The 25,268-nt window shown below is 41.6% G+C and overlaps 1 protein-coding gene across 9 annotated transcripts in view; it reads right to left on the bottom strand.

Annotated features, from left to right (window-relative positions):
* Positions 1-25,268, bottom strand: part of TENM3 (teneurin transmembrane protein 3) — a 1,770,339-nt gene that overhangs the window by 1,258,877 nt on the left and 486,194 nt on the right. For all 9 annotated transcript variants that reach the window (XM_077279546.1, XM_077279548.1, XM_077279545.1 and 6 more), the window contains exon 3: positions 3,872-4,170. In XM_077279546.1, the coding sequence (XP_077135661.1) occupies positions 3,872-4,103 (232 nt within the window). In that variant the 5' untranslated portion in view covers positions 4,104-4,170. The remainder of the gene's footprint in view (positions 1-3,871; positions 4,171-25,268) is intronic.

Below are 25,268 nucleotides of genomic sequence, written 5' to 3'. Positions count from 1 at the left end.
AAAAGAAAAACTGAAATATCACATGGTCATAAGTATTCAGACCCTTTGCTCAGTATTGTGTAAAAGTACCCTTTTATTATTATAATTATTATTATACATTTATATAGCTCCATTTATTCCATGGTGCTTTACATGTGAGAAGGGGCAAATATAGACAAGCACAATAAACATGAGCAATGCAAGGCACACACATTTATAGAAGGAGAGAGGACCCTGCCCGCGAGGTCTCACAGTCTACAGGGGATGGGTGAGGATACACTAGGAGAGGGTAGAGGGTAGACCTGGTCATGCGGCGGATAAGCAGACTAAGGATCACTGCAGATTGTAGGCTTGTCGGAAGAAGTGGGTCTTCAGGTTCACCCTTTTGAGCTAGTACAGCCATGAGTTTTCTTGGATTTTTCTTGGGAATGATGCAACAAGTTTATCACACCTGGATTTGGGGATCCTCTGCCATTCTCCCTTGTAGATCCTCTCCAGTTCTGTCAGGTTGGATGGTGAATGTTGGTGGACAGCCATTTTCAGGTCTCTCCAGAGATGCTCAACTGGGTTTATGTCAGGGCTCTGGCCGGGCCAGTCAAGAATGGTCACAGAGTTGTTCTGAAGCCACTCCTTTGTTATTTTAGCTGTGTCTCTCTCTCCTTGACCAGTTCCTTTGACCTCATGATTCTCATTTGGTCTGACATGCACTGTGAGCTGTGAGGTCTTATATAGACAGGTGTGCACCTTTCCAAATCAAGTCCTATCAGTTTAAAGGGAACCTACCACCCCGTTTTTTAAAAATTAGATAAAAATAGTGTGAAATAGGGGCAGAGCTGGGCTTTACATTAGGGCCTTTTCGGTGCCTTTACACCCCCGTTAGGCTGCCCAAATACCTTTGTGAAGTGGCCGTTTTCTGCTGTCACTCAAGTGGGTCAGGTCGGATGGGCGTGGTCACAGCGCTGTTTGTCCCCCAGGATCCTGCTCATCATTACGTTGGTGGCGTAGTGGTGTGCGCATGTCCAAAGAAGATCCACTGCCCAGGAGATGAATAACGGCGCGGTCTTCGCTATTCAGCCGTTTACCGGTGGGCGCGGCCATCTTTCCTGTGGCCGCGCCTGCGCAGATGGAGCGCTCTGCTGCCCGGGACTTCAGGAAAATGGCCGCGGGATTCCGCGCGTGCGCAGATGGAGATCGCGGCGGCCATTTTCCTGAAGTCCCGGGCAGCAGAGCGCTCCATCTGCGCAGGCGCGGCCACAGGAAAGATGGCCGCGCCCACCGGTAAACGGCTGAATAGCGAAGACCGCGCCGTTATTCATCTCCTGGGCAGTGGATCTTCTTTGGACATGCGCACACCACTACGCCACCAACGTAATGATGAGCAGGATCCTGGGGGACAAACAGCGCTGTGACCACGCCCATCCGACCTGACCCACTTGAGTGACAGCAGAAAACGGCCACTTCACAAAGGTATTTGGACAGCCTAACGGGGGTGTAAAGGCACCGAAAAGGCCCTAATGTAAAGCCCAGCTCTGCCCCTATTTCACACTATTTTTATCTAATTTTTAAAAAACGGGGTGGTAGGTTCCCTTTAATTAAACACAGCTGGACTCCAGTGAAGGAGTAGAACCATCCCCATGAAGATCACAAGCAAATGGACAGCATGTGACTTAAATATGAGGGTCTGAGCAAAGGGTCGGAATACTTATGACCATGTGATATTTCAGTTTTTCTTTTTTATTAAATGTGCAAAACTTTCTACATTTCTGTTTTTTCAGTCAAGGTGGGGTGCAGAGTGTACATTAAAGTGAAAAAATGAACTTTTTTTAATTTACCAAATGGCTGCAATGAAGCAAAGAGTGAAAAATGTAAAGGGGTCTGAATACTTTCCGTACCCACTGTATGTTTGATACATGTTGCCAATGGATCAGCCAGTGTATCAGCTGTCAGGTTCCCTTTAAGAAGTCCATTTCACATATAACAAATACTTAGTTACAATAATGCACTGTAGAAAATAAATTATATCACATATTGCAGTTCTACGGTAGTGTGAAAAAGTGCTTGCACCCTTCCTGATTTCCTATTATTTTGCATGTTTGCCACACGTAAATGTTTAGGATCACCAAACAAATGTAAGTATTAGACAATGATAACACAAGTAAACACAAAAATCTATTTTTAGATGACGGTCTTTATTATTAAGGGAAAAAATAAATCCAAACCTACAGGTAACTCTGTAAAAAGTGATTGTTCCCCCCTTAAAACAGAAATTAACTGTGGTTTATTACATCTTTGGGAAGCTGAGTTCAAATTCCCTAGCCATGCGCAGGCCTGATTACTGCCACACCTGTGCTCAATCAAGAAATCACTTAAACAGGACCTGCCTGGTAAACTGAAGTAGACCATAAGTTCCTCAAAAGCCAGACATCACACCGTGATTCAAAGAAATTCTGGAAAAAAAATTAGAAACAAACTAATTGAGATATATCAGTCTTGAAAAGGTTATAAACCATTTCTAAAGGTTTTGGACTCCAGAAAAACACAGTGAGATCCATTATCCACACATGGCAAACACATGGAAAAATGGTTAACCTTCCCAGAAGTGACTGGCCAACAAAAATTACCCCAAGAGCACAATGATGACTCATCCAAGAAGTCACAAAAGACCCCACAACAACATCCAAAGAACTGCAGTCCTCACTTGTCTCAGATAAAGTCAGTGCTAATGACTCCACCATAAGAAAGAGACTGGGCAAAAATGGCCTGCATGACAGAATTCCAAGACAAATATCAATGCTGAGCAATAAGAACATAAGGACTCATCTCAGTTTTGCCAGAAAACATCTTGATGATCCCCAAGATTTTTGGGAGAGTACCCTATGGACTGACGACGCAAAAATTGAACTTTTTGAAAAGTGTATGTCCCATTACATCTGGCGTAGAAGTAACACAGCATTTCAGAAAAGGAACTTCATACCAACAGTAAAGTATGGTTGTGGTAGTGTGATGGTCTGTTTTGCTGCATCAGGGCCTGGAAGACTTGCTGTGGTAAATTAAACCATGAATTCTGCTGTTTACCAAAAAATCCTGAAGGAAAATGTCCGGCCATCTGTTCATGACCTCAAGCTGAAGCACACTTGAGTTATGCAGCAGGGCAATGATCCAAAACACACCAGCAAGTCCACCTCTGAATGGCTGAAGAAAAACAAAATTAAGACTTTGGAGTGGCCTAGTCAAAGTCCTGACCTTAATCTGATTGAGATGCTGTAGAATGACCTTAAAAAGGCGGTTCATGCTAGGAAATCCTCCAATGTGGCTGAATTACAGCAATTCTGCAAAGATGAGTGGGCCAAAATTCCTCCAGAGCGATGTAAAAGACTCATTGCTAGTTATTGCACATACCTGATTGCAGTTGTTGCTGCTAAGGGTGGCCCAACCAGTTATTACATTTAAGGGGCAATCACTTTTTCACATCGGGCCACATAGGTTTGGATTTCTTTATTCCATAATAATAAAGACCTTCATTTAAAGACTCCATTTTGTGTTTACTTGTGTTATGTTTGTCGAATATTTAAATTTGTTTGGTAATATGAAACATCTAAGTGTGACAAACCAGCAAAGGAATAGGAAATCAAGAAGGGGGAAACACATTGTCACACAACTGCATACAGTATGCTTATATTTGGCACCTAGTAAGTCATACATTTTATTTTTTTGCAGAACATTTTCTTTAGTGACATTCGAAAAGTTTTAAAGAACTTCCTTTTTTTTGCAGTCATGTAGGGTTTTATGAAAAGCCAAATATATTTTCTATGATTTTTCGCAATGGTCAAGGTTGATCCTCAGTTGCTAAATTAATAGTGTATAAATATACACGACACATATAAGAACGTACCTTGTCTGGTATATTCATCTGCTTCTCTGTGAACCAGGTCTTTCACCCGGTTTCCATAGAGCAGCCGTGAAGAATCATGATCAAAAGCTTTCAGGGTTTCACTCGAGCTGTACGATTTTTGTGTAGGCACTCTACAGTCATCATTGTCCACCGAAGAATTTGTGTAACGTCTTTCTTTGTCTCGTCGGCTCTTTGTCAAGGAACAATAAGGCCTACGTTCTTTTACATCCATATTAAGTTCATTCTGTGCCCACAACAGTCCAGCTTAGTTGAAAATTGCTTCACACACTTGATTTTGTCTACACAGGAGACACAAAAGCAAATGGTTACTCAATAAAGTAACAAATCCAGTGACCATGCCTGCCATATACAAACTGTTGTGATGTTTTGGGGATTTCGTAGAACATTATTTGCAGCTATATTGAGTTTGACATTATACATAGGGCTTACAATTGGTACATAAAAAGACGCTCCGGGCTTTGTGGGACGATAAAAAAAGAAAATAACAAGCATTGTGGACTGCAACCAATACGTAAAAGTTCAGGAATATAAAAGGTTAAAGACGATATGAGTACATAGACAGAAAAACATATTTTAGGATGGCATGGTGTACATTTGCTGTGTATGACAAGGTTGATGTGTTCTAATTTTTTCTAACGGGATAATTTATAGGTTCTCACTAAGTATAAATATTACTATCTAACATAAGCTTTATATATATTCAGAGAATGCAACGATGAAACTGATCCCAGGAATCAAAGCTCAGGAATTCCACGTATACATAAATCCACAATGGGATCCACTGGTTATATGGATACTTCTTATAATATCATCCCTGAAACCAGATAATAACCTGAGATTATGTTACCTATCTTTATCCATAGATTCCCTCAATGTTGAAAATGATTGAACAGGGCTATATTAACATTAAAATGCTTATAAGCAAATATAAACATTGTGCTTGTGTAAAAAAATCAGTCTTGAGAATGCTTTTTTTCTGATCTTTTGTTTAGATTGCACATTTTTATTTTTATTTCTTTACATGAAAAGCAGAACTAGAGATTTGCTTTACAGCAAACACTTAGAGAAAAATAAGAAAATGACACATAGAGGCAGATTAATCAATACTGGCAGCGTACGCTTGTGTTATGCCAGCCTTGCTGGAGAACAAGGTGCCGACCTCATTGACAGGTACCCACCACAATGAATTTGGCACCTTTTATGAGAGTCATGCACAGGAAATGTTACTCCAATCAGAAGTACAAAATGCTGGCCCTTTTCATGACTTTGAGAGGTGTCCATGTCCATGGCTATGTCCCGCTCGGTTTCTCCCAGCTACACCCATTTTGGCAGAGCTATCATAATCTGCCATATAAACACCAAAAGGCGTGACATTTTGGTGCAACTCTCCATTGTGCAAAAATGTTGTGATATATCATAGCTGTTATGCCACTTTTCTGGTCCCATTGACTTCTATGAGAGGGTCGTGAGCCTCCTCTGTGTAATGTGCCTGGAGATGTTGCTTACGCCGGTCTTGATAATAAGAAGGGCTGGAGTCGGACGCTCCAGAGTCATGAACAGGAGCAAGCCTCTTCATGAATCATGAACATGAGACGAGTAGCGCACACCTTAGTGTGTGTCTCCCCACAAATCCTACTAAAATCCCTGCTAGAGTAAAGGTACCTTCACATGAAGCGACGCTGCAGTGATAGCGACAACGATGCCGATCGCTGCAGCGTCGCTGTTTGGTCGCTGGAGAGCTGTCACACAGACCGCTCTCCAGCGACCAACGATGCAGAGGTCCCCGGGTAACCAGGGTAAACATCGGGTTGCTAAGAGCAGGGCCACGCTTAGTAACCCGATGTTTACCCTGGTTACCAGCGTAAATTGTAAAAAAAACAAACAGTACATACTTACATTCGCGTCCCCCGGCGTCCGCTTCCTGCACTGACTGAGCACCGGCAGTAGCAGGGCACAGCGGTGACGTCACCGCTGTGCTTTCACTTTCACTTTGCGGCGCTCAGTCAGTGTGGGAAGCGGACGCCGGGGGACGCATGTATGTACTGTTTGTTTTTTTTACATTTTACGCTGGTAACCAGGGTAAACATCGGGTTACTAAGCGCGGCCCTGCGCTTAGTAACCCGATGTTTACCCTGGTTACCAGTGTAAAATATCGCTGGTATCGTTGCTTTTGCTGTCAAACACAACGATACACGGCGATCGGATGACCAAATAAAGTTCTGAACTTTATTCAGCGACCAGCGACATCACAGCAGGATCCTGATCGCTGCTGCGTGTCAAACGAAACGATATCGCTAGCCAGGACGCTGCAACGTCACAGATCGCTAGCGATATCGTTACAAAGTCGTTTCGTGTGAAGGTACCTTAAGATTTGTGGCACTGTGAGTGCCGCCACTTATCATGAATTTGATGAACAATAGCCGCTATGCCCCCCCCCGTGCCACTCCAGTTCTACCCACTTTGTCAGAGTTGAGCAAAAATGGCAACAAATGCTAAAAGTCATAAAATTTTAGTGCAGCCTCAAATTGTGACAAAATTATACAACTTTTCAAAGCTTTTTATGCCAGAAAGCTTTGATGAACCGGGCCTTAAGTGTATTGTTCATTTATTTGGAGTGATTAGCAGCCTGTTTACACCAGATAATTATTGGGAATTTTCTAAAAATGCTCATTCATGATAAATCATCTAGTCTGAATGCACCTTAAATCGCTTGGCCACTATTTTATAAATCACGTTCATGTGAACTAACTGCCATAGATGGGCTCTTTTCTACTTTACTTTCCCAAATCTTTCTGTAACCTGAGCCACTTTCCTGTTCATGTGATTTCTGGCTGACAATCCTTTGACTTCCTGTGATGTCACATCAGATTCTCCTTAAATTCTTGCATTTGGAAATTGACATGACATTACAATGATGTGACTTTTCACGCTGTGCGGTGGGTAGCGCTCCATTCTCCAGAGCTCACTGCTTCTGTGCAAGCTGCATGTGTCCATCCTCTCTGACACATTCGCCCCTCCGGAGCTCTCCATTGAAGCTGTACATATACAGCACAGTGTAGTAGGTGTGGAAAAATGCTGCAATGTAAGAATGTTTTTAAAAAATAGAAGAGTTAATATTTTGTTCTTATCAATTAAGAAAATGAAAAGTGAAGAAATAAAAGGGAAATCTAAATCAAATCATGATTTGGTGTGAACACCCTTTACCTTTAAAACTACTTCACAGCATCCAATCTTCTATGTTCACTTGCACACAATTTTTGAAGAAACTCATCAGGGTGGTTGCTACAAACATCTTTAAGAACTACCACAGATCCTCTGGATTGAGAAAATCCTTCTGTCTCTTGTTGTAGTCCCAGACACTCGATGATGTTGATATTAGGGCTCTGTACTAGATATGAGCAGATTACACAAAAGTCTAATTTGCTTGTTCTCAATCTCACCCGTCTGGTGTTTGCTGCAACTTGCCTGCTGCGAATACTGAAACACCCAGGCCTCATCAGAGCTGTAAGTCCCAGGTTAGGAGGGTGCGTGAAAGGTCACAACATTATGATGTCACTACAAGAGCTGGAGGCCCAGACATTTCAGCATTTGTGGTGGGGTTGAGAAAATGTCATGAATATTGAACAGGTGATGGTGAGAAGTGGAGGGGCTGGGGAGGTAAGGTGATATAAGGATTTTTTTAAACATTTTTTTAACCTTTCCATGGCCCTATACAATTCTGAAAAATGGCAACTAGTGGCTACCATTTTGCTGGATTCATTTAGAAATGAGTGACAAAAAATGAATTTTGGAGAATGTGGATTTTTGTAAAGTTCAAGTATAATTCAATTCCACTCAAATATATTTGCTCATATCCACTCAGTAGGGGCCATATCATCACTTCCAGGATTTCTTGATCTTCTTTACACTGAATATAGTTCTTAATGCCATTAGCTGTATGCTTGTGCTCGTTATCCTATTTACCTCCCTTCAAAATCAGAAGATGTCCAGCAGGGCCATCAGCTCAGAACTAACAAAAACCAATGAAAGCCAATTACGCTCAACTACTTTTTGGAGAAAAGTTCTCGTCACAGAAATATTAAGATCAAAAATCACATCTTTGACATGTAAACAAGGCCGAGAGACTTATCATTCTTTGCAGGAACTCATAGGAACTGGATTGCAGAAAAATGGATGGCAGGAGGTGATCTGGACTGATAAGTCAAAATTTGAAATATTTGGCTGCAAGAGAAGGCAGTGTGTTCACCAATGGGCTGGAGAATGGTACAATAATGTGTGCCTGAAAGGCAGCAGTGGAACATGCTAACGTTCCTTGAGGCTGCAATTGAGCAAATGGAGTTAGGAATTTAGTCAAGATTAATGCTAATACTGGCAAATCCATATCCTTCATGTAAGATCATCAAGAAAGCATCTGATTGGCTCCAAATGTATTCTGCAAGAAGACATACAACCAGCCAATGTCATTATGAACTACCTTCAGTATAAAGAAGAACAAGGAGTCCTAGAAGTGATGATTTTGTCCCCACAGAGCCCTGATCTGAACATCATCGAGTCTGCCTGGGTTTATAAAAAGAAACACTATGATTTGCACATAGCTACTTCCACAGATCTGTGCTTAGTTCTCCAAGGTGTTTAGAGTAACTTCTTTGCTTGTCTCCAAATTTATTCTGCAACAAAACTTTCAAAAACAGTGTGCACATGTACCTAGAATTGATGCTTTGAGGCTGTATTGAAAACAATAGTTGGTCACACCAAATAATTATTTAATTTATATTTCTCTCTTGTTTATTCACTTTGCATTTTATTAATTAACCCCAATTTTTTACAATTCTGACCACTGTCCCTTTATGAGGTTATAACTCTGGAACGCTTCAACGGATCCTGGTGATTCTGACACTGTTTTCTCATGACATATTGTCCTTCATGATAGTGGTAAAATTTCTTTGATATGACTTGTGTTTATTTGTGAAAAAAATGGAAATTTGGCAAAAAAAATTAAAATTTCCCAATTTCCCAACTTTGTATTTTTCATGCCCTTAAATCACACAGATATGTCACACAAAGGGGTTCTGAAAGGAGAACCTCAGGCTAACGCGATCACATCACATTGTTCGGAGGGAAGCACGCAGGGATCCCCCTCCCTGCACTATGATTCTCTATGCCTCTGCCAGTACCGGAACACTGCGATCTTGTTTGATCGCAGTGTTCTGGGCAGGGCCGGCGTCAGAACCCGGCGTACCCGGGCAAGTGCCGGGGCCCTGGCGAGACGGGGGGGCCCATTTATGGTAGTACACATGACGTGAGCGTCACTCACTGACTACATGCACATCGCCCGGCGCCGGCGGCGCCTTGGCTGCAGGGGGCACAGACAGTCAGCTCTGTCTGAGCCTGAGGCCGTTTCGCTGGCGCCTGCCTGGTCTGGCGCTGCGCAGCTGCAATAGCAGCGCAATACTCACCTCCGCCGGCCCCCCTCACCAGTCACCATGGATACACAAGAAGACACTTCCGGATCGCTGGGTCATCTCCTCTCCTGTTACATCCGGTCAGCGGGCTCGTCATGCTAGACTCGAGTCGCAAGAAGGAGAGGACAGAGAGAGCGCCACTGAAGCCTTCCACTAGTCTCCACTGCAGTCCAGACTCCAGAATCTATCCGTCCCAGCGTCCACCATCCAGGACATGAAGAGAGGAGGACAGGTCCGGCAGCGCCAAGCAGGAGGAGAAGACGAGCAGCAGCTGCAGCCTGCAGCGAGGATGGTGCACGGTCGGTGCACCCTCTCCTGCTGTGTCCACAACGAGTGAGTGAGTCAGTGACTCGTCTTCAGTGAGGGGGTGAGTGAGGGTCCCGTCCCAACGCTGCGCTTTGCGGGGGGGAGGGAGTGGAATATCAGATGCCTGCTGCTGAGCCTGGCAGTGGCTGGGTCTGCTGAGCCTGCGTGCTGCGTGACACCCTCAAATTAATAAAGCTCATTCAGGAGCAAAATGGGCAGAATTGAAAGCTGCGCGCAGTGCCAGTGATGATGTGGGTGCTGGCTGCACTGCCCTCAGGCCAGGGGTACTGTGCGCTGGACGTGGTTATGGGGGCTCCGTGGCCGCTGTGACGTGATCTGTGTGGGCTCGCGGCTGTGTGTGTTATATACTGCGTGGGCTGCTGTGCGTTATATACTGCGTGGACTGCTGTGCGTTATATACTGCGTGGACTGCTGTGCGTTATATACTGCGTGGACTGCTGTGCGTTATATACTGCGTGGACTGCTGTGCGTTATATACTGCGTGGACTGCTGTGCGTTATATACTGCGTGGACTGCTGTGCGTTATATACTGCGTGGGCTGCTGTGCGTTATATACTGCGTGGGCTGCTGTGCGTTATATACTGCGTGGGCTGCTGTGCGTTATATACTGCGTGGGCTGCTGTGCGTTATATACTGCGTGGGCTGCTGTGCGTTATATACTGCGTGGGCTGTGTGTTTATATACTACGTGGGCTGTGTGTTATATACTGCGTCACAGACTCACCGGCTGTGCGTTATATATAAATGTGGTATGAATGTGTTAAAGGGGGGGGCCCACTGAGACTCGTTCGCCCGGGGCCCTCAAAAACCTGGAGCCGGCCCTGGTTCTGGGGATGAAAGTGCTGGGAGCCATCCGTGACCACTCCTGGCACTTAGTGCCGGGTGTCAGCTGTGAGAATCAGCTGACATCTGGCTCCGATTGGCCGCACATCAACCATGAACACGGCTGATCAGCTTCAACGTACTATCCATGGTCAGATTGGCCCAGCCCACATGGACGGTACGGTACGTCAGATGTGAGAAAGGCGTTAATCAAAAATGAACTATTAACTTGTAGTTTTATACTTTTGAAAGCATTCCTGTAGTACAATATACTGCTAGCTTACAGCACGGCACTATAGCGGATGTGAAGTGTAGTCAGAAAGGAGTTAGGCTACGTGCACACGCTGCGGATTACTCTCTGGATTTTTCCGGACTGATTTTGGTAAATCCGCAGGTAAACCGCACTGCGGATTTCCTGCAGAATTACTGCGGATTTACCGCCATTTTTTTGTGGATTTTGTGCGGATTCCATGTGCAGTTTTACACCTGCGGATTCCTATTATGGAGCAGGTGTAAACCGCTGCGGAATCCACACAAAGAATTGACATGCTGTGGAATAAACAACGCTACGTTTCCGCGTGTTTTTTTCCGCAGCATGTGCACTGCAGATTTTGTTATCCATAGGTTTACATGGTACTGTAAACTCAGGGAAAACTGCGGCGAATCCGCAGCGGCCAATCCGCTGCGGATCCGCAGCAAAATCCGCAACATGTGCACATAGCCTCAAGGATCCTGAAAACCTGATGGCTGTAAATAGCAAAGGTGGAGACAGAATATGAAGCAGAAAAGCATAAAAAAACTCAAAAATTGACAATGGGATCTTTAGGGGGATTGTCTTTGGGCATTTATGGCAAATAACAATGTGTTAGGGTAGTGGACAACCTCTTTAACAATGGGTCATTTTCAGATTTCATAATATTTGTAAGATAAACACTTTGCTAATTGATCCCTTGATTATTAGTAGAAATCAGGATACATTTTCCATAAAATATTGTAGCCAAAGAGAGAAAGAAGGTAAAAGTATTTGTATACATAACCACATTGTAAAAGGTCACTTCTATAATTATGCAAACAGTAATTTAGCTGACACCTATCCATGCGCTCTACATATTGGGAATCATACCCCACACAAATCGTGAAGGAATGTGCCGTATAGTAACACTGAAACAAAATACACTGTGTAATAATAGTAAGAGAAGCCAAGTGCTGCATGTCTTGCTCCATAAGGTGGTGGTAATATGACTGAGATATACTAATATTATGCAAAGGAAATTAAATTTGTCCTTCAAAGTTATGCTTACATCTAAGAATATTCAGAAAATTCAGCAAGTTTTTTTTTACATTTTAAAGATCAGAGTAGACTATAATATAGGAGACTTGAAGTCTCACAGACCCACATACGTCCAATGTGCGCTGTAATCTGCGGCGGGGCCTTCTGATTCCCACATAGTTGCAGGTGGTAGGTGAAATAATCATTGGTCCACAAGCAAAGGAAAAAGGCAATCCGCACCGCTGCACGAACACCCGACCTGAGGGTCAATACCGCTGCTAGCATCCGTGCCTGGGTTCTCGGGTGCCAACCCAGAGAAAAAAACAATGCATGTAGTCCGTACAAAAAAGAATTAGGGTGGCACTCACTGTCCCATCAAGTCCAGTTTATTGAAACACTTAAAGCAACTTTGGCAGGGGAATCACATGTGGAGTACAATGGACGACGGCCATTTCGTGCGACTGCGCTTCTATGGGTCCTGAAGCTCAGTCGCGAGAAACGGCCATCGTCCATTGCACTCCACCTGTGATTCCCCTGCCGAAAATGTTTTAAGTGTTTCATTAAACTGGATTTTATGGGACGGTGAGTGCCACAATAATTTTTTCTTTTTGTACGAAAGAATCATTGGGTGTGCTGGATTTCAATGTCTAGCAGCAGTTTATTCCACTATCCTTTGGAAATAAGGTGATGGTGGAAGAAGAAATAACGGCAACAACAGCTATCTCATGCATATACCCGGCTTTAGACATTATCCCTTCTAAGATTTCCATATCTTTCCAGTGAGCACTAATGCTGTAAAATAAGGTTCCTGTATAAAGTTTTCCGATGTAATTTTTCAGTATGGAAAATAACCTAAATCTAGGTATCTAGGGTGATAAAGTGCAAATTAGAGCAATTTTCCATGAAAAATTCAGCTGGAAATATATAATATGCTATAGATACCTTACACAAGCGAGTTTCTGAATATCATATAATATAAATGATGTTACCAGGTCAGCTGGATGCATATAAAATGAACGTGCCTCTAAGCAGTGAATTCAAGGCAATGGATTTTCTGCACACTTGTAATCATTATTGTTCCGAGTGCACTCTAACTTCAAGACCGACTTGTAACACTTAGCCCAGTAAATAAGTCATGCTTTGCCAATCACAGATATCTACCAAGGCAAGATTAAAAATTAGCCAAACGTTATGAGATATTAATATAAATGCTATGTGCATAGTATGAGCAGCGACTGGTAAAACCTCGCTCTTCTGTTTTGACTTCTTGTCTTAAAGGGGTTATCTGGGACTAATTTCTTTTTTTACTATGATTCACTTCTGAATGTCAGATTGTTATTTCCTTCGGAATATTACACAGTTCTGCAAAGAAAATTTTTTCAAGAGCTGTTTTGGTTATTCCACGTAATCTTTATGTTTTTAAGTGCGCTGAATCCGAAAATGATCTCTGTTTTGTCATAGGACATCATGTTTTCTGATAATTTAAGTAACTGTGTTAAATAAGACAATAGCTCAAAATAAATGAAAATAGACTCATAAAATTAATTTTTTATTACAAATGTTTCATGAAAATCATTTTTTAACTGCAATGAGCTCACTAACACACACTAAAATCGATTCTTCTTCCCTGTGAGGCTTCCCTTGGTACATTAACGCTTGTGAGGAGCATCTGGAATGTCTCTCTGAAGTGTCCAACAGTAGTCTGCCATCATTGTAATGCTCCATCTTCCCTGGTATCTTCTTTCCATCTCTTTAATGTCCTAGTAGAATCATTCACCTTGCTCTTCACTCACAGCTCCCAAATTTTCAGGAAAGTTGTCAAGGTGGGAATGGAGGAAATGCACTTTCAAACTCATCAGGCAACCTGAAGCTTGAAATGCTTTCAGCATTCGTCCGACGATTTTTTTGTAGTCAGGGTCTTCGTTATTTCCTAAAAATTTCTCTACAACCTCTTTAAATGCAAACAACCCTTCTTTTTGAGGATATTCACCACAAATGTAACAGAAACTGTCAGGCAAATTAATACACTTCCGCTGAGCCATAATGATAATTTTGGGAAACACGGTTGAATATAACGAGCTAACACGAACTGAGATGAAACCGTGTGAACAGGCGAGAACCAAGATAAAACAATTGAATCAAGCCCAGGCATGTCAGAGCCTGCTCGTTCAGCTTGCAACATGTTGATGCTGGTTTCATTAGCTCACTCTGAAAGTTCTTTTCTTTGAAAGTTATATTTTGTTGGCATTGTATATCTTCAATGCATTCATGTGAATTAATGAATAGTAATTTCGACTTTCAAAATCCTAAGATAAAAAAATACCAAAAATTTAGAAAAATATACTTAATTTGAAGAGAATTTTGCATTTTGTGGCAAATCCTGACGTCCAGGATTTTTTTCAATATTTTTTTTCGTTTTCAGCACACCAAAATACATGGAAATTAGATGAAAATAATCAAACAGCTTTTTAGTCGCAGACCTGTGTTATTCAGGGAATGTATGGAAGGCCTCATACACATTAGATGGTCATCTGTTTCCACCATGGTGGGTTCAGCAAAGTTTTAACCACTGTTATTGGTGCCTTAAATGGATTTTATAGGTAATTTTTATTTTAAGCTGCACTCTATAACCTAACTGGAATCAGGGGACTCTATGCTAACAAGGACAGCATCAGAGTGCTGCCATAATATATTGCAAAATTTTACGCTTCATTTTTTTGTTCGTTTCATTCTCTACAGGTCCTAATCTTGTCTAAAGATACTAATGATCATGCAAGCGCTGTACAAGCACTGCTCAAGCAGGGGATTTTAGAAATGTAAGGCTAGAGATGGCTAGATTGCAGCACAGTATAAGCTTTTACTATGTAATCTGAAAGCAGCATGATGTAGGGACAGAGACCCTAATTCCAGCAATGTATGACTTACTGGACTGCTTGGAGTAATTTTGATAAAATCACTGATTTCTCTGCTTCAGATCTAGCAGTACTTAGAATGCAGAGCTTTATTTAACCCTGCCCACACCGCTGATTGGCAGATTATTGTGTACACTGTGAGTGGTGGGGTGAGGTTACACAGAGCGGGGGGGACTACCTGGTATGAGACAACTAGTCCTGTAGTGATAATCTCCTGCTGAAAAACACTGAGGCCATGTGCACACGTTCAGTATTTTTCGAGTTTTTTTCGCGTTTTTTCGCTATAAAAACATTATAAAAACGCGAAAAAAACGCGAACATATGCCTCCTATTATTTACAGTGTATTCCGCATTTCTTGTGCAAATGTTGCATTTTTTTCTGCAAAAAAATCGCATAGCGAAAAAAAAAGCAATATGTTCATTAAATTTGCGGAATTGTGGGTTCCGCACACCTAGGAATGCATTGATCTGCTTACTTCCCGCACGGGGCTGTGCCCACCATGCGGGAAGTAAGCAGATTATGTGCGGTTGGTACCCAGGGTGGAGGAGAGGAGACTCTCCTCCACGGACTGGGCACCATATAATTGGTAAAAAAAAGAATTAAAATAAAAAATAGTGATATACTCACCCTCTGATGGCCCCAGAGTCTTCCCGCCTCTCAGCGGTGCATACTGCCGCTTCCGTTCCTATAGATGGTGTGTGTTAAGGACCTGCGATGACGTCGCAGTCTTGTGATTGGTCGTGTGACCGCTCATGTGACCGCTCACGTGACCGCGACGTCATGGAAGGTCCTGCACACACACACCCTCTATAGGAACGGACGCCGCTGAGGAGATCGGCTGTCTGCAGGTGAGTATAACCATTTTTTTATTTTTTTTATTTTTTTTAAACATTCTATCTTTTACTATTGATGCTGCATAGGATCTGTAGCATCGCTTGGAAAACTTTAGCATTCTGCAAGCTAATTTCGCTTGCAAAATGCTAAAAAAACGCAAAAAAACCAGGAAAAAAAATGCAAAAAAAAATGCGGATTTCTTGCAGAAAATTTCCGGTTTTCTTCAGGAAATTTCTGCAAGAAATCCTGACGTGTGCACATACCCTGAATATGCAGTTGTGGTTCTTGTGTAATCAGTGTTAGAAGTTTTCAGTTAATGATATGCCTGTGCTCCGGGGCTGAACTGTAGGCAGAGTCTTATCTTCCTGCTCTAAGCCAGAGAAACCAACCAAAGTCCCGCTCGCAGGCCGCCCTGATGCACAAGCTGTCTCTCTCTCTATGATGAGGAACATGTTTGTGCTTTGGGGCGGCCTGAGGTCAGGTCTTTCCTTGGTTTCTTTGACCTAGAGCACCAAGATAAGACTCTGTCTACAGTCCCACCCAGGACTACGAGAATCTCATTAACTGAAAACTTCTAACACTGATTACACAAGAACCACAAGACTGATTTCTACACCCCAGGTATAATTTTAATCAGTTTAACACCGCCAACCTGACAATGCCTGTAGTTTACTTAGCAAAATACTGCTGACCGATTTGCTTTAAAGCTGAGATAGAGTATGGACATTATGTCTCAAAACAATCACACTAGATGATAAGATAATGTGCTGTAAAGACCCCTAAAAAAGTCACACTGTTGTTAATATCCAACTGATATAGACAAGCCACCACAAACATAAAATGTCTTTGGGAGAAATGAAGACTGGAGTTTCATACACTTTCGACAGTAAGTTGCGCCATATTTATCAAGTCGTGAAGGCTTCTTAATATATTGGCACATGTTTTGGACTGTTTGTGTGGCAGAAGATCTGTTGTAGATTTCAGTTAGCTTTCTGATGAACATAATGATAAATTTATGGTCCGTTCATTTAGCTAAGCTCTGATCACATAAAAAAATAAATATGAGCGATGGCACAAAATGGCAATAAGTCACAAATTTGATGGCTAAAAAAAGAACTGGTCTAGAGGGAATAACATTAATTACAAAGGGAATTTTCCTTTTTAGAATGTCCATACATTTTTCCTGATATTATTCTTAATAATAGTAGTGATAGTAGTATTTGCTTTGCCATTAATTACCATTACTTTCCCTTTATGTATACAAGTCGTGAAGTTCTATTACAATAACTGACATTTTTAAGCAGTGAAAGCTACGGGCAAACTGTTGATCGCGCACAGTGGTATACATTAAGTAATCATTATTTACAGCATATCCATATAAAACCGCCTTTCACTACCAGGAGCCGCTATATAACATATCCCAGGCTTGCGCTAATGATTTTAAACATTATTTTACAGCCATGTCATTAATGCAGTGTTTACGTTCCCAATGTATTCCTTTTAATACATCCACACTGTGCTAAATTTATGTTACACTATTTCACCAGTATTTATTTCATTTACATTCATTTACAAAATATGTCGGACTGTTCTTTAGAAACCACTTAACACGTATTAAATCTTTTAATCGCTGGTTGTTATCCTCCTCCAGATTCAATTGAAAGGCTAATTGCTCAATTTATTGCACACAAATGCACACGTAGCCCCAGGTGTTCTTTACACAAATACCAATGCGGATTTAACCCCTTCGTTACCACGCGCAGCTGCCACGGGGGCATGCTTGCTAACATGACCCATTTAATTTAGTAGTATATCATGAACTGTTCCTATATTTAAGAAATGTTTTCCCAAAGCAATATCATGATGTGAATGAATAGCCTGATTTAAAGAACGAGCGCGGCTATTTGTAGCACATAAACTGTTTGAACGCAAATGTAATCCAATTTTATTAATACAAGCAAAAAATTAAATCTAGCTACGTACTGCTCCCATTTGTAGATGGGATGGCAAATTGCATATGACACATCCACGCTAAATTGACATCAAGACTATACTGTCCCGCACAATATAATCAATTATGCTTCTGATGGCGTGCGCTTAGATTACGGGAGTGTACAAGAGATAGACAGTAATCCCATAAAGATATACAGCTAGGTCAGATGAACCAAATGTAATGACAATCACATCTGACTCTGTAGAATTCCTTGTGCAATTCCCTTTAGATGATAGAAAAAAAAAGAAAACCAAATGGTGTGGACTCATATTGGTAATGGGTTGTGGTTTTTATCCAATAGTGAGATTAGTAAACATGTCAGAGAAACATTGCACTCTGTCAGGGGTTCAGGTTCATTTTCCGGTTTTATTGAGGACAATGATAGAGCGGTCTACATGGGTCCATCAGTGAAATCGTGATGTTAGCATGAACATGGTTTATGGTTTTGCTGTAGTTTCTTGTACTTTGTATAAACAGGAGTGTGACTCCCCCTTTCTGAGCTCAGCATTTTATGTGTATAGCTTGCTGTGGACGGGTGTCTGAACAGCTGCACCTGGGTCCTGCTCTGCGGTTATTCACATTGAGGTCGGTTGACAAAAGTTGAGGTTTTAATACTAGAGTAAGGATAGGACCGTCCCGATGGGTACACAATGTCGCAGTGAGATGGTTTTTATGCTTTTTTTTTATCAAACTAATGTTAACTATGCACCAAATGTTATTTACATGTGCTATTACTATTTACTTACTTAATGTTCATTTTGTTTTTTTTCTTGGGTTCTGTTTTTTAGAGTATAACATGGTTGATCTGGTTGTAAAATCCGCCCATAGGTCATATTTTACATGGCACAACTGAATAAATTTGAGGGCAAGAAAATAGTTAGAAGGCATAATTTGAAAGTAACAGTAGTCATTAACTAAAGATGTAGAATTTCTTAAAATGGCAAGCATAACATGATCAAAGTTGGCTAAAAATGTGCTAACAGGCTGTGCTGCTGGAAGAAACTTCAGAAGGTTTTTATTGTGAAATAAAAACCTTCTGATTAAACCACAGAAAGAGAAGTTGTTTTTTTTTCCAGTGGCTCAGACTGTTTTTTAACATGTTTTTATGTACCATCAAGTTCTTTTGGTAGATTTAATCCCCCAACTACGGAGCAGCTGCTGCTATTCTCAACTCATGCAGTGGTTGTGTCTCACACATCCTCCTGAGGTGAACAGCACCGATGGTCTATCTGCCCGCCTCCATTAGGGTTTTACTCCATGTGTGCACTCTCTTCCCTCTACAGCTTTTACTTCCCTCAAACAAACCACGATAAAGCAAAATATCCTGATGCTGAAGTGTGTAACCTAACTCTACAAGTTCAATGGTTGCACTACCCCTTCAAATTACATTTATTGAAGCTATGATCCCCCAAAAACCTTTTCCAACTAAGGTACATTGTAGTTGATTCTTTTGTTTTGCAGTCATTATCACGTGCTACTTCTAACTTAGAGGGAACTTTTACTTTTTTCTTACATTTTATGCCCAGATAATTGCAAATTCTGTGCAGAAAGTTTCCTTTAATTAACAACTTTATACACAGAATAAATGGGCCCATTCACGAAAATGATTCTGTGGTCCCAACTTACACTTGCACAGAACTTGTACACAGCCAATTTTAATAGTGTTATAAATTTATCATTGCACACATAAGGCAGATCAATAATAGCAGATAAGCTGTAAAATAACTATAATAGACCCTTGTGGCAAGCGATTGGCTACAAAATTTGCTCCTGACAGTTGGTGTCTCATGCACCACCGGAGGATCATTTTTACTCTGGAGGGACAGTCCAGTGCTGCTAGTTCACTCATTTAATAATTTTTGTTTGATCATAAACCAGTAAAATTTTAGGAGGATCATTGGGAATGTTGGAATGTACAATTATCAAAAAATACTAACACTTATAATTGTATTTGCTTACAAGAAAAGTTTCATACAAGCTGCTGTTTCTATTTATTTTTGGGACCTAACACACGAATCGTAAAATCCATCTAATCATTAAAAAAAGGAAGTTTTGATCCACTTTGATCATGGAAGATGAAGTAGTACAAATTATTCTATACTTATCTAAATGCAAACATATTCTACTCTACATCCTATCTTCCATGAAAAGATCCACGTATAAATATTGAAATATTTTAAATCTACTGCAATGGAGTGAAAAGTATTGAATGGAAGTCAAGTGCACACTAAAGGACTGCAGGGTTACTACAGAGGAATCTCAATCCACTTCTAAAATTGCTCCCTTTGAAAATGTGCACACAGTTTTTCCAAGACGTTTTTAAAGGGAATCTATCAGGTGGATTTTGCTATGTAATCTGAAGACAGCATAATGTAGGGCCTGAGACACAGATTTCAGGGATGCCTCTCTTATTAAGCTCCGTAGTTTTGTTTGCTTACAATGATTGTTTTAGCACCAGTAGCTTATCATTGCTGTGACTAGCTGGCCATGTGACCCCTGGTCTGACACGCCCCCTCCTGTGACAGGCAGCTCACTGTCTATGGACATTGCATATAGAGTTTGGTGTGGGCAGGGCAGCTTCCTAAGCTCTGCCTCAACTCTGATTGTGTCAGAACCACTGCACCCAGTAAACTAAGTGATACATTATTGGATTCAGGGTCTCTTTGCCTACATCAGGCTGCTCTCAGATGAGGTAGCAAAAACAAGCTGACAGATCTGTCATGGTTCCCAATGGCAAGGGAACGTAGGAAACATATAAATAACGAACGAGCTCTCGGGTGATGGAAACTCGAGTTGACCGTGAGCTAAATCTACCACACAACTAATAGTAGCCAGGGAGCATACCTACGGCTTCCTAAATGCCACGCGCCAGCCGGAGGACTAACTACGCCTGGTAGAGGAAGAAACAGACCTGGCTTACCTCTAGGGAAATACCCCAAAAGATGATAGCAGCCCCCCACATGTAATAACGGTGAATTAAGAGGAAAAGACATACACAGTATGAAAGTAGATTTAGCAAAGAGAGGTCCACTTACTAGATAGCAGAAGGATACAAAAGAGGACTTCACGGTCAACTGAAAACCCTTTCAAAAACCATCCTGAAATTACTTTAAGACTCCTGTGTCAACTCATGACACAGGAGTGGCAATTTCAGCCCGCAAGAGCTTCCAGCTACAGAGAATTACAAAAACTGCAAACTGGACAAAAGATACAAAACAAAAGGACAAAGTCCACTTAGCTGATCAGCAGACTAGTAGCAGGAACATGCAACCGAAGGCTCTGGTTACAATGATTACCAGCAAGGAAATGACTGGAGAGCAAGGCTAAATAGGAAACTCCCAAACGCTGATGGAAGCAGGTGAACAGAAGCAGCAAAGTGCAAACAAGTCACCAATACCACCAGCAACCACCAGGGGAGCCCAAAAAGCAGATACACAACAGTACCCTCCCCTTAAGGAGGGGGCACCGAACCCTCACAAGAACCGCCAGGGCGATCTGGATGAGCCCTATGAAAGGCACAAACCAAATCCGAGGCATGAACATCAGAGGCAGTTACCCAAGAATTATCTTCCTGACCATAGCCCTTCCATTTAACCAGATATTGAAGTCTCCGTCTGGAAATACGGGAGTCCAAGATCTTTTCTACCACGTATTCCAATTCACCCTCCACCAGCACAGGAGCAGGAGGTTCAGTAGAAGGAACCACCGGCACCTCATATCTCCGCAACAGCGACCGATGGAACACATTATGGATAGCGAAAGATGCCGGGAGGTCCAAACGAAAGGAGACAGGGTTAAGAATCTCCAAAATCCTATAAGGACCGATGAACCGAGGCTTAAATTTAGGAGAAGAAACCCTCATAGGGACAAAACGGGAAGACAACCACACCAAGTCCCCAACACGAAGGTGGGGGCCAACACGACGACGGCGGTTAGCAAACTGCTGAGTCCTCTCCTGGGACAATTCCAAATTATCCACCACTTGTCCCCAAATCTGATGCAACCGATCCACTACCGCATCCACTCCAGGACAATCCGAAGATTCAACCTGACCAGATGAAAAACGCGGATGAAACCCTGAATTGCAAAAGAAAGGAGAAACCAAAGTGGCAGAACTAGCCCGATTATTAAGAGCAAACTCCGCCAACGGCAGAAAGGCAACCCAATCATCCTGATCCGCAGACACAAAACACCTCAAATAAGTCTCCAAAGTTTGATTAGTTCGTTCCGTCTGGCCATTGGTCTGAGGATGGAATGCAGACGAAAAAGACAAATCAATGCCCAACCTGGCACAGACTGCCCGCCAAAATCTAGACACGAACTGGGTACCCCTGTCAGAAACGATGTTTTCCGGAATACCATGCAAGCGAACCACATTTTGAAAAAACAGAGGGACCAACTCAGATGAGGAAGGCAACTTAGGCAATGGCACCAAATGAACCATTTTAGAAAAACGGTCACACACCACCCAGATGACAGACATCTGAGAAACAGGGAGGTCCAAGCACCAAGACATCATGTAAATTGTACAACACAAGGAAGCGAATCACCTCCTGATGGTCTGGAGTCATACGCATAGTCACTTGCGTCCAGAACTGTGGTTTATTACAAGCCAAAGGTGTAGAATCAATACCCTTCAGAGGTATAGGAACTTCCAGAGGCTCTAAATCAAACCCACAGCGCCTGGCAAAGGACCAGTCCATAAGACTCAGAGCGGCGCCAGAGTCCACATAGGCATCCACGGTAATAACTGATAATGAACAAATCAAGGTTACAGACAAAACAAATTTGGACTGTAAAGTGCCAATTGAAATAGACTTGTCAACCTTCCTAGTACGTTTAGAGCATGCCGATATAACATGAGCAGAATCACCACAATAGAAGCATAACCCATTTTTACGCCTATAATTCTGCCGCTCGCTTCTGGACATAATTCTGTCACATTGCATTTTCTCTGGCGTCTCTTCAGAAGATACCGCCAAATGGTGCACGGGTTTGCGCTCCCGCAAACGCTGATCAATCTGAATTGCCATTGTCATGGACTCATTCAGACCTGTAGGCGCAGGGAACCCGACCATAACATCTTTAACGGCATCAGAAAGGCCATCTCTGAATTTTGCCGCTAAGGCGCACTCATTCCACTGAGTAAGCACAGACCATTTACGAAATTTTTGGCAGTATATCTCAGCTGCATCTTGCCCTTGAGATAGGGCTATCAAAGCTTTTTCAGCTTGAATCTCCAAATTAGGTTCCTCATAAAGCAACCCTAAAGCCAGGAAAAACGCATCCACATTGAGCAACGCAGGATCCCCTGGTGCCAATGAAAATGCCCAATTTTGAGGGTCACCTCGCAGCAAAGAAATTACAATCTTAACCTGCTGGACAGGATCTCCTGAGGAGTGAGGTCTGAGAGAAAGGAACAATTTACAATTATATTTGAAATTCAGAAACCGAGATCTATCTCCGGAAAACACCTCTGGTGTAGGGATTTTAGGTTCAGAAATAGGAGTATGCATAGCAAAATCTTGTAAATTTTGAACCTTCGTAGCAAGATTATTTAAACCTGCAGCCAAACTCTGAGGATCCATCATTAAACAGGTGAGCTCAGAGCCATTCAAGGATTATAAGGAGAGAAAGGCAAAGGCAGTAATTAGAGCTGAAATACAACTGATCCAACTATGGAGCAAGCATAGGGAAAAAGAAAAAAAAAAAAAAAAATTTTTACAGACTTCTTTTTTCTCTCCTTTCTTCTGCCAATAAGTTTAACACTGGCCGGTCATACTGTCATGGTTCCCAATGGCAAGGGAACGTAGGAAACATATAAATAACGAACGAGCTCTCGGGTGATGGAAACTCGAGTTGACCGTGAGCTAAATCTACCACACAACTAATAGTAGCCAGGGAGCATACCTACGGCTTCCTAAATGCCACGCGCCAGCCGGAGGACTAACTACGCCTGGTAGAGGAAGAAACAGACCTGGCTTACCTCTAGGGAAATACCCCAAAAGATGATAGCAGCCCCCCACATGTAATAACGGTGAATTAAGAGGAAAAGACATACACAGTATGAAAGTAGATTTAGCAAAGAGAGGTCCACTTACTAGATAGCAGAAGGATACAAAAGAGGACTTCACGGTCAACTGAAAACCCTTTCAAAAACCATCCTGAAATTACTTTAAGACTCCTGTGTCAACTCATGACACAGGAGTGGCAATTTCAGCCCGCAAGAGCTTCCAGCTACAGAGAATTACAAAAACTGTAAACTGGACAAAAGATACAAAACAAAAGGACAAAGTCCACTTAGCTGATCAGCAGACTAGTAGCAGGAACATGCAACCGAAGGCTCTGGTTACAATGATGACCGGCAAGGAAATGACTGGAGAGCAAGGCTAAATAGGAAACTCCCAAACGCTGATGGAAGCAGGTGAACAGAAGCAGCAAAGTGCAAACAAGTCACCAATACCACCAGCAACCACCAGGGGAGCCCAAAAAGCGGATACACAACACAGATCCCTTTAAAGCACAAATTAGCAGGATTTCTCCAAATCTTCCTGTAAATCTCAAAACAGCTCAAAAACTTTATTTCTGCTGTTTTTGCAGAGAAAAATTTGGAGTGTATTCTCTTCAAAATCCTCCAGAAAAAAACTTGCATGAACTTAGCATAGAGACTGTAATTCAAAAAGTTTCTGTACAATCCCTCTGTTCATAAATGGCTGTTCTCAATTTTTTAGGCAATATTTATTTGAAAGCTAAAACGTTGCACATCTGCAGGTATAACATTAATCGTTATACTTTACTGTCATTTTTGGGGTCAATTGAAAAGAGTATTTTTTGTCTGAAATGTATGCAATATTTTTTCAACAGAGCTTCAAAAACATTAGAACCAATGCCCGTACAAAAGTGATATGATATGAAAAACTTCACTGAAAATATATTTTAGAATTAAATTGTTACTTCACTTTTTGTAGGCTCAACTTATTAGATTTTACTAGCCGTAATTTGCAAAATCATGGTAAACATAAGATATCTAGATGACTAGGGTCGGAATTGAGAGAATATTCATGACATACAGTTTTCTGGTTCATTTGTACATTTTCTGAATTTTCAGCCCCAGCCACCTCTGTCTTTTATGCATACCTTGATACCTCATTTAGTCGGTTATTCTTTGTGGATTTCTCATAGTTTCGAAATGCAGTACTGCATTTTATGTTATCATATTTACCATTATTGCTGTAAGAAAGCTACATTAAACTAATTGGTTTCACGCGCATATCTCTGCAGAGACAAATTCCATTCATATAGTAAAATTATAGCACAATTATACATCTCATTTTACGTGCTCTGATTCATCACCGCTGCTTTGCTAAATAATGCAGAGGGTCTGTAAATTAGTTTATTTATTTTAATCCCCTGCATTTTACCTCATTTATGCGCAGAGAGCTGGGTAGTACGTTAAAGAAAAGAGCATTAAGCAAATGGGTTGCTTTCATATTTACATAGGGCTATGTTATATATTGCTGGTTGTGATGGAAGCGCAGTGCAAATAATTAGTCAGGACTTCATATTTTAATAGATTAACCTTTTAGGTAATGCACAAACTTTGCACTATGCGCTGTGTATAATGTACTATATGGATAAAAACATCAACCCTTCCCCTTTAATATCAAGGCAAATTTTAACAATGTTTTTTTTAACGAAGTTCTAGAATTATTTTAAGGTCACTTAAAGAGAACATTTCATGTAAAATAACGCTATT

This window comes from Ranitomeya variabilis, chromosome 1 (assembly GCF_051348905.1).
Source record: "Ranitomeya variabilis isolate aRanVar5 chromosome 1, aRanVar5.hap1, whole genome shotgun sequence".
Taxonomy (NCBI): domain Eukaryota; kingdom Metazoa; phylum Chordata; class Amphibia; order Anura; family Dendrobatidae; genus Ranitomeya; species Ranitomeya variabilis.
The sequence above is the reverse complement of the archived record's forward strand: the minus strand, read 5'-3'. Positions and strand labels throughout refer to the sequence as shown.